Genomic DNA, 14816 nt, shown 5'->3' on the forward strand with positions numbered 1-14816 from the left:
CCTGTAGTTGTAGCCTTTCAGCCACCCCTGAGAGAACGATCCTTTTCGCGCGTTTCGTCCCGCCGCGATACGATTACGAGCCGAGATCTCGCAGCTGCTCCAACTCCAGTTGGCATCCGGGGTCGCGGACAAGATCGAGGTACGAGGGTCATCGACGACGATCAAAATACGGAAACGTAACGCGGGAGAACGGCATCAGAGCTCTCTCTCCGTCCGGGGGTGCGGCGTTGGCGGCGACGACGGCGACGCTGGCGAAGGAAGGAGGCCATCCCAGGATACCGTCCAGATCCCGGAACTTCTCGTAGCAAGCTGTCAGAATTACCATTAAAATGAAGACATCCTCGTTCTCCCTTCGCGTGATGCGCCGGGTGAGTAGAGATTCTATTGTGTATTTATTTTTCAGCCGCCAATGGCTGACCGCCGTTGCCGCCACCGCCGCCACCTCGCCGAGAGACCAATTTCGAGAAGCATCGGTAGAGCTCGCTCGATTGAAAATTATCTCGTTATTTCAAAAATGCGATTAGAGAATTAGCCCCTTAAAACGCGGTCAATTATTAGGAAGTAAAAGTTATGTAGATATTGGAATTTATATTATATTACGAGTCTAGATTTCGATAGAATAGAAATGTCAAATTTTGTTCTATGTTTAATCGTGATAATTTGATGATAGAAATATTATAAAAAATAAATTTAACAACAAAGTATAAAATATTAACAAGCTATATATATATTCTACGGAATTTCGTTTTAATCAGCGGCTTAATTGAACGAGCGCGGGCCGAGATCGATGCGATACGTATCGTACGATACATTAATATTTATGAATTTTCTTTCGCCTAGTAGTGGCGTCTATCGCAAAATTCAAGCTCTATGGTGGATACGCTCAAATAAAGATCAAAGTTAACGGTATAATTTTACGAAAAATTGAATCTCCACGAAAAGGAGCGCTTTCTTTTCTTCTCTTTTCTTTTTTTAATAAGTTACGATTACGTATTACAAGTGAACAATCAATAGCGAACAATCGAATGAAATCGAAATGTTGCCTTTTCTCTCGAAAGATACACTCGGATAAACTCGATCGCTATCAGAATCGACGCAATTCGATCGTTACGTTTAAAAGTTCTCGAATTTCGAGCGCACATGCTTTTAAAAGGATCTCCGTTTATTCGACACTTGAAGCGTTTGTCTTTTATCTCGCAAGAAGTAGGATGTGTCCGTTATTAAGAGGCGAGAAACGAGTGCGACAGACGAGATTGTATTAAACCAACACGAGAAAGCTTGATTTCCTATCGCGGTGTCGATTCGCACATTTATCACATTAATCATCTTCGGATTCCGTTAAGAGCGATAAAATCGTGAGCGATCCGATCAGTAATCCGATCAAAGTAGATTTTGCGCTAAGAGGGACCGATAAGTACCATTTGAAATAAAAAAAGACATTTAAAAGTTTGAGATTTTGAATTTCCTAGAGAGATATTATTGTGAAACATATGCGAGTATCCAACAATTTATCATTCTAATTTTAATGATAGATACTCTGATCGATTTATGATCGATTTTTTTTGATTTTTTTGATTTTTTTTTTTTTTTTAATAACCTGACACGGTTAGTTATTATTCGGCAACTATTTAGTAGAGTTTTTTTCACATAAAAAAAGTCGATTTCAAACTCGTCAAAGAACTCTATCCATCAATAAAATTACTGTTATACGTTAAGCGAATATCACATTTTGGAAAAATGTGAAAAAAAAAAATCGTGATTCGAGGACAAAATTTAAAGATATGTGGAACTTGTAAATCAAAGAATATTGTGTATAATATATATAGTTTATATATTTTCGGATAAATTTTGTTATTATGCTGTGCATTCTAATAACGAACATATAATAACATATATAATCAATAAATTAGCTTGCAAACATGCAAAAATGTATTTGTATATTTTTGCATATTTTTGCAAGGCTAATTTATCGATTATAATACTTTCTTTACTATCATAAAGTTTTTGTAGTATAAGAATATTCGCTCCACGTAACGATTCACGCAATATTGCGTAAGTGCGAATAGATTGTACGTTTTTAATAAAAATATAACTGAACCACTGCTCTCGCGAGTCTCGCTTTGAGCGAAATTTAAAAATTATAAATCTCTCTTTACTCTGTGTGACTTTCGTATCAAAGAACGTATAGTCGATAGTCGACTTTTTCTTTCATCCATCGGTGGGCGTTTACCAGTGTCGGAAAAGCAAGTAGATGTGCGCGAAGGACGACGAGAAAGAGAGAAAGAATTCTATCTCGATACACACACACAGATATATATATATATATATATATATATATATATATATATATATAATTCTCCCGTTTCTCAAGCATCCGTAGACTCGATGGAATTCTTGGGTACGTGGCAATCCGGGACATGACCTTCGCGTCGTCTCTAACGATCTCGACAGCTTCGCGCGACAACAGATGTAGACTCTTATACATCTTTCGCCTCAGACTAACATTTAATTATACGCGAAAGTGTAAATATAAAATCTGTTTTTTTTTTTTTTTTATCGTACAAATTTATACCGATAACGTTATTCGGCTGTAATTTGAACATTAATTTTCGGGTATTATTTCGCTATTTAAGAAACATATTTAATGATATATTTTATTTTATATATAGCACAGAGAAAGAGTATTATCTCTTCTAAAGTATTATCGTATCGTCGAGACATTAATGTGACAAAAAAAAAAAAAAAAAAAAAATCTCTTTTTTTCAAATGTAAAATATAAAATGTGTGCCAGAAGATATTTAAAATTATATTTCTTTTTATTTCCCTTCTCTTTGTTTTTAATCAATAAAGTATTTCGAGATAATTAATAATAATAAATGATTGCATTATTAACATATGTATTATAGCAAATGTATTATTTATAGCATGCTAAAATAAAAATCTTGGCAACCTTTAAATGGAAAAGGTTACAAAAGGGCGACTGGCACATTTGTTAAGCTGCAAGGTTGGCTCTCGCGTTCAGCCAAGTTTCGATGTTAATTTATGGCATACGCTAGGGGCTTCCGCTCTGCAGAGTATGCCTCTATAACGCGATATTGTCGCCGCATAGTGTTAATATCAATAATGGACAGTAATTGTTCGTGTTACGACCCAAGAGAGATATCTACCTCGATGATGCTACATTGTGCCAAGTTAAAGCCGCGAACTCTGCCACGATCGCGATAGCAAATAAGGACAGACGCATATATTCTGTATTAAATCGTTAAAAATGATAGAGGACACTATTATGGATCCAAGAATACTGTTAACGCGTTATTATGCTCTCTCTTTATCCGTACACACTTTACCATATACAGACTATAATTATGCATTTCAAAATATATATTTTATTATTTTTTTTTATCTCAGTTTAAAAAAAAAACAATTTCGCATAAACTTTTAAATAGATGTAAATGAATACATTTCTTTTCTTCGTGCATAATTACATTAATATATATATATTTTTTTTTATTTAATTTGTATAATCAAAATTTTTGTATGTAAAACATGGCAGCTAATCAATTTTATTTCTAAATTCACTCGATTGTACAAATCCAATTTTCTCTACACAATTAAAATAATTGATATCGAATTATTATTATTATTTTTTTTACGTTGAATTATTGGCTACGATTTGTCTTGTGACTATGTTGCAAGCGACGAGAAAGTTGCCATCTGGGGAATTACTCTCTCATTCTTTATTATTGACAATTGCGGTAGTTTCAAATGCCTTCCTCTTCATATACAGAGAGAGAAAGTGTTGGACTGGCCTAAAGGATAACGGCCCACCTGTTGCTAGGCTTACAATGGACGCGATATAGCAAATGACTCGCATTTGCGACTTGCCGTCAGATGTTAATAGCCAACATTTTGCTATCGCGTGCATCTTGTCATAAAAGTATGATTATCACCACGTCTTAATCGTACGATTTCAAGTTTGTTAGAACAATAAATGTCGTCATATATTACATATATATTATATAAAATATAATTTACTGTCCGAAAATGTAACCAGAATGTAGCACGCGCACGTCTCTCTATTTATAGAAATTATGTTAAAAATTATATCAATAACAAATACATATTATAACGAATATTAATATAATGCTAATAAATGTGTAATCAAATAATGTAATAATAATCTAAAATATACCGATCGCGTTATATTTGATTGATCGCACGACACTCAAAATTGTTTTGTAGACGATTCAGCGATACAACTTTCTTTCCCTTATATTTATTCGACCGTATGTAACGTATTTGTTTTCTATTGTACAGGACCGCGGCATCGCGGACCGACGGTCGTGCAGGTATCTTTAAAGTTAAGAAAAAAAGCTTGGGTCGTTTGTTACACCGTTACAGTATAGCTTAGGCGACGCTAGATTAGATCTTAAGCCTTAGAAAGTCGTTGTTCACTGCTCTTATTAGCGTATACTAGATCATAATCTCCTTCGTTAAATCCCTTCGTTATCGAGTAAACTCTGTTGGATTGTTCAGAGAATTATCTCGGTAGCGTAATCGTTCGCCGAATTTAATGAGATTCGATTAATTCGCTTATATTACATTTGTAAAAAAAGCTGCGAGTCTAGGACATTCCGCATTTTTATTTGTCTCATTTATCATGACGAGAACTCGAGATATGGATCGCCGCAATGCATCTTATTAGCCTAATGTATACCCGTCTATGTTAAATGCGGCGATATAATTAAAAGACCTCGTATGCACGCGGAACAGCTTATATGTAGTGTAATCGCCTTAATCGCGCTAAGTAAATTATATAGAAAAAAGTAGGTAGTGCCAGGATCGACCTTTGAAGTTATAGATCAGTGTTACTCAACTTCCGCGATATAAAGGCACATTTTTTTTTTTCAAGCTTTTCTTTACATCGTAAGATGTCGTAAAAAAATTGCAAATACACATTTACTCTCTCTTTTTAATTATAATAAAAATTGAGAAACACTGAACTGTGTATTTATAAGTGATTTAGAGAAAATTGTAAAGTTAGAAGTATTTCTCTATTCTGTGACTTTTGATTAAATTCGTATGTGATATCTTATATTTAGCCTCTGTAGTTTGTAGCAATCGCGCATGAACGATATTTTAGGATGCATGAAAAAAAAAAAAAAAAAAAAAATGTAAAAGTAGTATTCGTATAATTAAAAATATTTTAGCATGTTTCATCATTTACATATAGAACCGTGCTGTGTATGATACTTTTTATATTTTAATACATACAGTATCTGTGACACATTCTTATTTACATGTAAAATTAAAATATTGTTCTTTCTCTTTCGAAAACTTTTTTTTTTTTTTTTTTTATTATTATTATTATAATATTAAATCATTGAGTAGTTACTATAATTTAGTTAAAAATGTTTTTATTAATTATTCTTAGAATACACACGCACACACATTTCCGAAATTCAAATAATATTCACGGCCTTGTTTACGTTTAACCGATTATATTTCTTTGAATTGTTTTTTTTTTTCTTTCGAGCGGTGGTTTTCAAACCGTGGATCCTTTAAAACTTCATTGTCTAGATATTAATGCGTAATTAAAACAATTAAAATATTTAAAACAATTAAACATTATTTTCCAAAAACTCGTTATATTATATATTTTTGTTCTGTATTTAAATCTGTTTATTTATTCCCTTTATTCTTATTTTATTTATTCATATTATTATTATTTATTTTATTTATACAAAAGCGTGAGAAAAGTATCGTACGTGCAAAAAAATGCGAAAGCGATGCTGCAACTTTAGCAAACATTACTCTGAACGGAATACGTTTGAAAAGCACTGACAATTTTAATCGCCTTTAAATTATATATCGTATAATCGACGGTATATATCGACAATGTATTAAAAAAAAAAAAACTGTCTCTAACGCGTGTCTTTTTCTTTCTTTTGTAGGTAAGTGCATCGCACAGCGCAAAGCTTTCGCAAGCGGTCGGTAAGTCAAAAGCTTTTTCCTCCTTGAAAGCTTTCCCGGATACTGCGATGTCGTTCTACGAAAGAAGTTGCTCGATGTTACCGCGTCAGTCGGTATAAGAGTGAACACGAGCCACGAGCGAGAATCCGTCCGAGTCGTGAACGAGTTACCGACGCGCGCGTCACCCGGTATATACGTCGGTACTACGTTATTGTCGTACTACTCGCGGATGCATATTCCAGGATCGCGACTACTCACGGCCTCTCTGTTCATTTATGTCTGTCTGTTTGTCTGTCTGTCTGTCTGTATATTCGATCGTCTCGATGTTATTCTTACAATTAAAAATATTTTATATCTCGCTCGCGCAATCTCTTTATTTCTTATCTTTCTTAAGCATCAACAGGTGGGTATGACAACTTTGCTCTTATATATCGGTGCCGCGATACACCCATGTTATATATTATATATTACGTATTTTATTGGACTAATTATGTATCAACGAGTTAGCTTATGAATCAGTAGTAACATGCAAACTCAAAGAATTCTTTTTGAAGCGCGCAAAGAGCGTGCGAATTTCGAGTTTCAAAAAAAATTAAAAAAAAAATATTAATGTACAAGTTTGTTGATAATCTCGGAATTTTTAAGTGACGAAATTCAATAACAATATTTAATTATTGATGCATTATTAATTACAGAGCGATTCACAATTCTCACTGTTTTCATTATTATTTTAATATTTATCAGACAATTAAAGTTCATATATTTTCCAAGTATGCATTTTTATATCAAGAAAGTCTTTGTCTTTAATTAAATAATGAAAATAATCGAAATCTATTATACGTATATGTAATCGCGTACATATATGAAAAACGTATACTTTAAGAATAAAAAAGAAAAAAGAAAAGAAGATATGAAATAATAACAATTTTAATAATAATGTATAAAATAATAAAAATCTTGTGCGATAAAAGTATCGCATGAAAGACAAAAAGCTTGAGCCGCAATGATATTTATCGAATATTCGAAATCGTAGCCAATAAATCAACAATCATGTAAGTAAAATAAATCATTGACTCACCAGTCGATGCATCGTCATTGCATATCTCATTTCTTCCTATCTCTGATCACTGTTTCACTCCGTTTTGCTCCTTCTGACATCAGTCACTTACGCGGCATGTTCGGTTATATATCCATTCGGTAACACACATACACGATTATACAATAAAAATTATTCTTAAACACAGTAAAAGTACGATGAAATTAAACTTTAAACAAATCGTGCGAATTAATAGAGATACTGAAATTCGTGCCTTGTTTAATTCGGCATTCTCGACAACCCGATAGATTAATACGATGTTGTTTACGAATATTAAAATACGCGTTATAATCGCAATTGTGCGCATTAATAGAGATACTGAGATTCGCCCGTTGTTTAATTCGGCACTCCCGACATTTATTCACACGCGAAATTCACTTTGCGGATAGAAAGACGCGAGAGAGACAAGACTCAACCATGACCCGCGCACGACTATGACTGAAAAGGTTACGGAATATTTGTAAAAGTTTTGGGCAGAGATACGTAGGCAGAGTGGGGGAAGGAATGTACGTCGCGACGAGAGCGCGTCTCTTACATAAATAAAGCCGGATACAATAAACATTTACGATATAAACAAAGACAAGAACGGAGATCGGGCGACGCTTCTGAGATCTCGATTAGTTTTCACGATAACGTATGTGAACGATCATACGATAAAAATCATTTCTAGACGCACCGAGAATACGATGAATTTAAACACGGAACGTGAAACGCGACGTACTTCAGTGAGTGTATTTCTCGCGCGTTACCATGGTAACGTGGCGCGAGATTATTATTATATATGGCGGCAAATAATTTCGGGGTTGCTTCTAAATATATCCGTTAATCGCGCCTACGGATCAATCGATGCGATAAAATTATAAGCCGTTAGTCGGATCGGCATTTCGGACACTCGTTCAAACGCGAAAATCGCTTTCGATGGTTGAACAATGCGAGAAACCAGGCGAGCGTAATTCGATCACGTTAATGCAACTGTAATAATTACAAATAATGTAAAAAGAATTTCTTAGAAACACGGACATCCCGATAAAAGTACATTTCGAAAGCCGATCGCACAAAATTACGCCTTATAAATATCGATAATTAATTTATTTATTCGCGAGATACAAAATTAAAACTTTCAAATTCCGCCATTTGCAATGTCTCGGCAGATAAATCACGGATATCGCTTACGAATATCGAAAGATATATATCGCGGTTGCGCGGACTAATAAATGCATCGAAATAATCGTCCGTTATTCGATTCGGCACTCCCGATATTCATTTACACGCGGAATTCACTTTCGACGGGTAAAAGGACGCGACAAACCCGGAGCGAACGCGACTCTGCCGCGGACTCGTACTCTAATGCGATTGTAACAGTTATTTTGAAATATTTCAGAAGAGCTTAGGGTAGGTGGCGCGAGGAGACAAACCGCGTCGCGATGCAAGCGCGACTCTTCCAGAAAAAGACGGCGCTATAATTCTTCGTGACAAAGACAAGAAAGCAAGACTCAAACGAAGTTTCTGTACAATCAATTTTTATAACGAACGATAGTTGAATAAAAATTATTTGTTAACACAACGAGAAAGTATAATGAATTAAAATAAAACGCGACATACTTCACTTACTGAGTTTCCCGCGCGTTACCATGGTGACGTGGCGCGAGATTATTATTATACATGGCGGCAAAAATGATTCCGGCATTGCCTATAAATACGGGTATATCAAAAGATACGTTACGTTAGTCTCGTTTACGAATCAATGGATATGTAAAAACTATAAGTCATCACTCGAATCAGCATTTCGGATACTCGTTCACACGCGAAAATCATTTTCGATGGATAAAACGATGCGGGAGATGACGAAGCAACCGCTATTCGATTTCGAATCCGCGTTAATACGATGTGATTGCGACGATTACGGAAAATTTAGGAAGGATTGGATGGGGATAGGGAAAAGAGAGAGAGAGAGAGAGAGAGAGAGAGAGAGAGAGAGAGAGAGAGAGAGAGAGAGAGAGAGAGAGAGAGAGAGAGAGAGAGAGAGAGAGAGAGAGAGATGGGAAACGCGTTGCCGTACATCTAACAATAAAATAAGAACGTATTTTTTGTCAAGAAAGCCAAAGACGCGTAAAATTCTGCGCGATATAAACAGCGATAATTCACTAATTCATTCGCGTTGTAAAACTAAAACTTTTAAATTTCGCCATGCAATATCTCGGCACGTAAATCGTATCGGTGTCGTTTACGTATATCAAAAGAAATATATCGTATGATTTCGCGGGTTAATAAACATACTGAGACGATCACTCGTTATTGAATCCGGCATTTTCGATACTCGTTTACACGCGGATTTTATTTTACGGGTAGAAAGACGCGATTCCGCCACGGATTCGCGCTCTGAAACAATTGCTAACGATACTAACGGTTACGGAAAATTTAGGTAGGATTTAGATGGATGCAACGAGGAGAGAAATAAGAGAGGAAAGGACAGAGAGCTGTTAGCAGTGGAAAAGAGAGCGTACGTATGCCCCCTCTACTTCTAATAGAAAGAAGGAGAAAGACATAGAGAAGGATATTCCTGTGTCTACGATTGGCTGATTGTACCTCCTTTTTAGAAAGAGAGGCACGCTATTTAAATATCGCTATCTCCTTCGTTTCTATGTTCGACTCCCTTCCAGGGAGTCTTTGCTGTGTGTATACGTGCGTGAGCGCACTTATTCCAGGAAAAAACTGGCATGAAATTTCTCGGAATATACAGAGAGATAAGAAAGCGAAGCTCGAGCGACGTTTTCGAGCGACTTTTTCGACGCTTAATTTCTAGTTTTCAAAATGATGAATAATGTAAAATATAAAATGAGAATTATTTTAGTACAAAGAAATATATAAATTTCGTAGAAAGAAATATATAAATACAAATATAGAACATATTTTTTATTAATATCCTCTCCTTATATACGTGATTGTAGCGGCATGATATTACAATATTATTACATATAACGGCAAATGGATTATTTTGACGCTGCTTTTGACGTTAAGAGGCACGTGTAAATTGCAATTAAGAATTAACCGATGCATCAATTCAAAATTATAAAGTTTTTCAATTTTTATTTGTAATATAATAATGTGTCGTTTAAGGTAGCTTAATTAAAGCATTATATTTGTGGAATTAAAAATATAATTCAAAAGATAGGAGAAATACACACAGGAGATGCGATTCACAACATTAGATTTGTACGATAAGATTGAAATAGTTACGAAAAATTGGAAAGAAAAGAAAAGAAAAGAAAAGAAAAGGAAGGAAAGAAAGGAAAGATGTTTGTCAAGTATTCGCGTTTTGATCTCGTTCTCTGAAAGTTTCACAAATACATAGACAGTTTTATATGAAAAAATATAAAGTCACACAATTTCGAAAATGAATTGTGTATGCAGATTAATAAATAATATTAAATTTTACATTTTAAATTCATTTTTATATAATTAAGAAATAATGACTTATAATTTATTTACTATAAACTGATTTTACATTCCTAATATTAATTATTAATTTGTTTTTACATGAATTACGAAAACGTTTCAAATTCGTGCCATTAAGCATGATTAACACGATGCCTTTTTACTAACTGCTAGTATGCTAGTGATTTACTAGAAACTAGTAAAGTTGAGATATTTTAACTATGTTTTAACTTTACTAGTGTACTAGTGTTACAGAGAGAGAGAGAGAGAGAGAGAGAGAGAGAGAGAGAGAGAGAGAGAGAGAGAATGCTAGTTTACAATGCTGGAATAATTTTTGCCGCCATATATAATAATAATCTCGCGCCACGTTACCATGGTAACGCGCGGGAAACTCGGTAAATGAAGTACGTCGCGTTTCACGCTCGCGCTACATTCTGCGTTTTAATTCGTTATATTCTCGCGTTGTGTCCAGAAATGATTTTTATTCAACTATCGTTTATCGTAAAAATTTATCGATATTACAGAAGTCTCGCTTTCTTGTCTTTACGAAGAATTATTTCGCCTTTTTTTTTGGAAGAGTCGCGCTTGCATCGCGACGCGGTTTGTCTCCTCGCGCCACCTACCCTAAGCTCTTCTGAAATATTTCAAAATAACTGTTACAATCGCATTAGAGTACGAGTCTGCGGCAGAGTCGCGTTCGCTCCGGGTTTGTCGCGTCCTTTTACCCGTCGAAAGTGAATTCCGCGTGCAAATGAATATCGGGAGTGCCGAATCGAATAACGGACGATTATTTCGATGCATTTATTAGTCCGCGCAACCGCGATATATATCTTTCGATATTCGTAAGCGATATCCGTGATTTATCTGCCGAGACATTGCAAATGGCGGAATTTGAAAGTTTTAATTTTGTATCTCGCGAATAAATAAATTAATTATCGATATTTATAAGGCGTAATTTTGTGCGATCGGCTTTCGAAATGTACTTTTATCGGGATGTCTGTGTTTCTAAGAAATTCTTTTTACATTATTTGTAATTATTACAGTTGCATTAACGTGATCGAATTACGCTCGCCTGGTTTCTCGCATTGTTCAACCATCGAAAGCGATTTTCGCGTTTGAACGAGTGTCCGAAATGCCGATCCGACTAACGGCTTATAATTTTATCGCATCGACTGATCCGTAAGCGCGATTAACGGATATATTTAGAAGCAACCCCGAAATTATTTGCCGCCATATATAATAATAATCTCGCGCCACGTTATCATGGTAACGCGCGGGAAATACACTCACTGAAGTACGTCGCGTTTCACGTTTCGTGTTTAAATTCATCGTATTCTCGGTGCGTCTAGAAGTGATTTTTATCGTATAATCGTTCACATACGTTATCGTGAAAACTAATCGAGATCATAAAGCGTCGCCCGATCTCCGTTCTTGTCTTTGTTTATATCGTAAATGTTTATTGTACCCGGCTTTATTTATGTAAGAGGCGCGCTCTCATCGTGACGTACATTCCTTCCCCCACTCTGCCTACGTGTCTCTGCCCAAAACTTTGACAAATATTCCGTAACCTTTTCAGTCATAGTCGTGCGCGGGTCATGGTTGAGTCTTGGTCTCTCGCGTCTTTCTATCCGCAAAGTGAATTTCGCGTGTGAATAAATATCGGGAGTGCCGAATTAAAAACAACGGGCGATTTCACGCGTATTTCAATATTCGTAAACAGCGTCGAATTAATCTATCGAGTTGTCGTATATGACAGATTTTGAAAACGTCAGTTTTGCGAAAAATTAACAACTTAGTAAATTATTGAATTAGTAAAGTACATTACACACAAAGACACACAATATGCAAGTGAATATATAGTGAAAATATATCAAAAGTGTCGTATATAATTATCTAGGGTAAAGAAAGAATCGGGAATAGAAAGGAATAAAGTGATAATCAAATGCAGATAAAAGGCATGCGATAACGACACATCGATTTTGGTGAGTAAAATCGATTATCGCACATTCACAAATGTTAATCCGTAATTTTTGAAAACGATTATAATAAATCATGTTGGACGATTATTTTAATCTTAATTTATTCATTGATCACGATTTCTGATCATTTATTATTTATTATATATATATATTTGCACATATACATATATTGATAATTATAATCGTTGATTACATTATTTCTACCATTTAGCAATCTTAAATCAATAATCAATCAATAATTAATACAATCTAATTAGCGCGATTTTAATATTGATCATTCTACGATGCGGCAGCGTATATCTTTAACGCTTCTTACATATACGATAGCAATAATCGAACATTTTATATTGGCAAAATTAATGATTCACGCGAATAGTTTTGAAGAAGACGCGAAATAAAAAAAAAAAATAATGCGTTTTTAAACTACAATATAAATTATAAACTGACGCGTGTGCGGACAAAAAGCGCGCGCGTCGTAAAATGTGATACTATCGCTATCGAAAACGAATTATATTAATTAATTTAACATGTTACTATTAATCGAATATCGTTTGAAAAAAAGAAAAAAGAAAAAAAAACATTGACTATTTCAATCGGTACATCGATAGTGTCGTGGAAAAAAAAAAAAAATCTCCGATCTCTAACGCGCGGTCCTTTCTTTCTCTTGCAGGTAAGTGCGTTGCATATCGTAAAACTTTCGCATACCGTCGATAAGTCCTGGCTTTTTCATCCTTGAAAGCTTTCCAATTTCATACGTGATACTGTACCGTTGCTCTCTATCGGAAAATCTTCTCGAGCTTTCACGCGCCAGCCGGTATATTCGCGAACGCAATCCGTTCTGGTTGGAGGGGTGGGGGGGGGGGGGTTGTGAACGATTTACCGACGCGCTCGTGTCACCCGGTATATATGTCGGTACCGTGTTACGGTCCTACTACTCGCGCACAGAAGCACACGTGCGTTCATATATTGTACATATTTAGATCTGTCCGTCTATGCTTGTCTATCTGTATACCTGAAATCGCTCTTTGGAAGAACGTTGTTGATTGTCTCGCGCGATCCTTTTCACTGTTTCTTATTAAGCACCACACCAGGTGGGTACACGACAATTTCATTCTCTCTATAAGCTCACGCCGATCCCGCGATACGATTATAAATATATTATGCATATTGTCGGAACGTATCGATGACTTATCGGTAATGACATTTCATTAAAATTACATATTGCGACCTCGATATTCGACCAATGATATTTGACGGGATCGCGTAATATTTTTACCTGCTAATTACATCGATTTATTGATAGGTACACGAGTGATAATTATTTGATAATGATGTTAAAATACTTTTTTATGAATATAATATCGCATTTTATTTGATATTGCATCACTATTAATCTTATTGTTATTATCATCGTGATCATTATTTTTATCGTTATCATCGTTATCGTCCTTATCATCCGCGCACTAGTCGTTATTATTAACACAATATTTAGAACGAATCCGAATGCGATTAAGATATTGATCATATATATAAAATCGAGCAAGTAAATAGTGAACTACCTATATATGAAATCAAGCTTGCATCGTCCGTCTAAAACAATGCTATACTACTTTACTATAGGAATAGAATGATCAAACTATCTTTTATCATACACAGATTTTTCGATAAATTACAATTTTAATTTGCGATAAAAATGGGGTTATTATATACAATCTGTTAATTGCAACAAACACATACATAATATATTCTCTCTTATATTATCGTTAAAAAATAAAATTGTTTGAAAGTATAAATTTTTTATATTTTTCTTCTCCAAATTGACGTGATTAATTAAAATGTTATGAATAAATTATATAAATGTAAATTTAATTATCATAATTTTTTAAATAAATCCTTAAATTATATTATTTATTAAATATTATTTAGGAAAAAGATAATTGTATCGATAAGATCAACAATAGGATGGATAATAAATGTATTATATTTAAATGCCGCAGTTAGTACGATAAATATATTTAAATGTCGTGAATTTGCCGAGAACATATAAAAATTGAAGATTGAAAGGAAACTTGTTAAAAACGAAATTAAAAAAAAAAAACACGAATCAAAGTTTTCAATCTTTTAGCAGTCGCGCTATAATTCAAATAATATTAAATTTATTATATTATTATTATTATTTTTTTTTTTTTTTTTTTACGCTAAACCGATAATTAATGGATACCGCGGTAACTGCGACTAAAAGAGCCACTTGATACAGACACCGGCATTTCAGTAGTCGGGGCGTCTCTTTATAGTCTTTCAACGCTTTTTACAAAGCGGGAAATGAGCAGGGG

The 14816-nt window shown here is 34.6% G+C and overlaps 1 protein-coding gene across 1 annotated transcript in view; it reads left to right on the plus strand.

Moving 5' to 3' along the window:
* Positions 1-14816, plus strand: part of LOC138932848 (calmodulin) — a 44128-nt gene continuing 29312 nt past the window's right edge. Inside the window, exon 1 of the mRNA XM_070295056.1 lies at positions 1-368. Within this exon, the coding sequence (XP_070151157.1) occupies positions 330-368 (39 nt within the window). The 5' untranslated portion in view covers positions 1-329. The remainder of the gene's footprint in view (positions 369-14816) is intronic.

The sequence above is a fragment of the Polyergus mexicanus genome, unplaced genomic scaffold (genome assembly GCF_030449975.1).
Source record: "Polyergus mexicanus isolate NDT 795.1 unplaced genomic scaffold, iyPolMexi1.0 SCAF_4, whole genome shotgun sequence".
Classification (NCBI taxonomy): domain Eukaryota; kingdom Metazoa; phylum Arthropoda; class Insecta; order Hymenoptera; family Formicidae; genus Polyergus; species Polyergus mexicanus.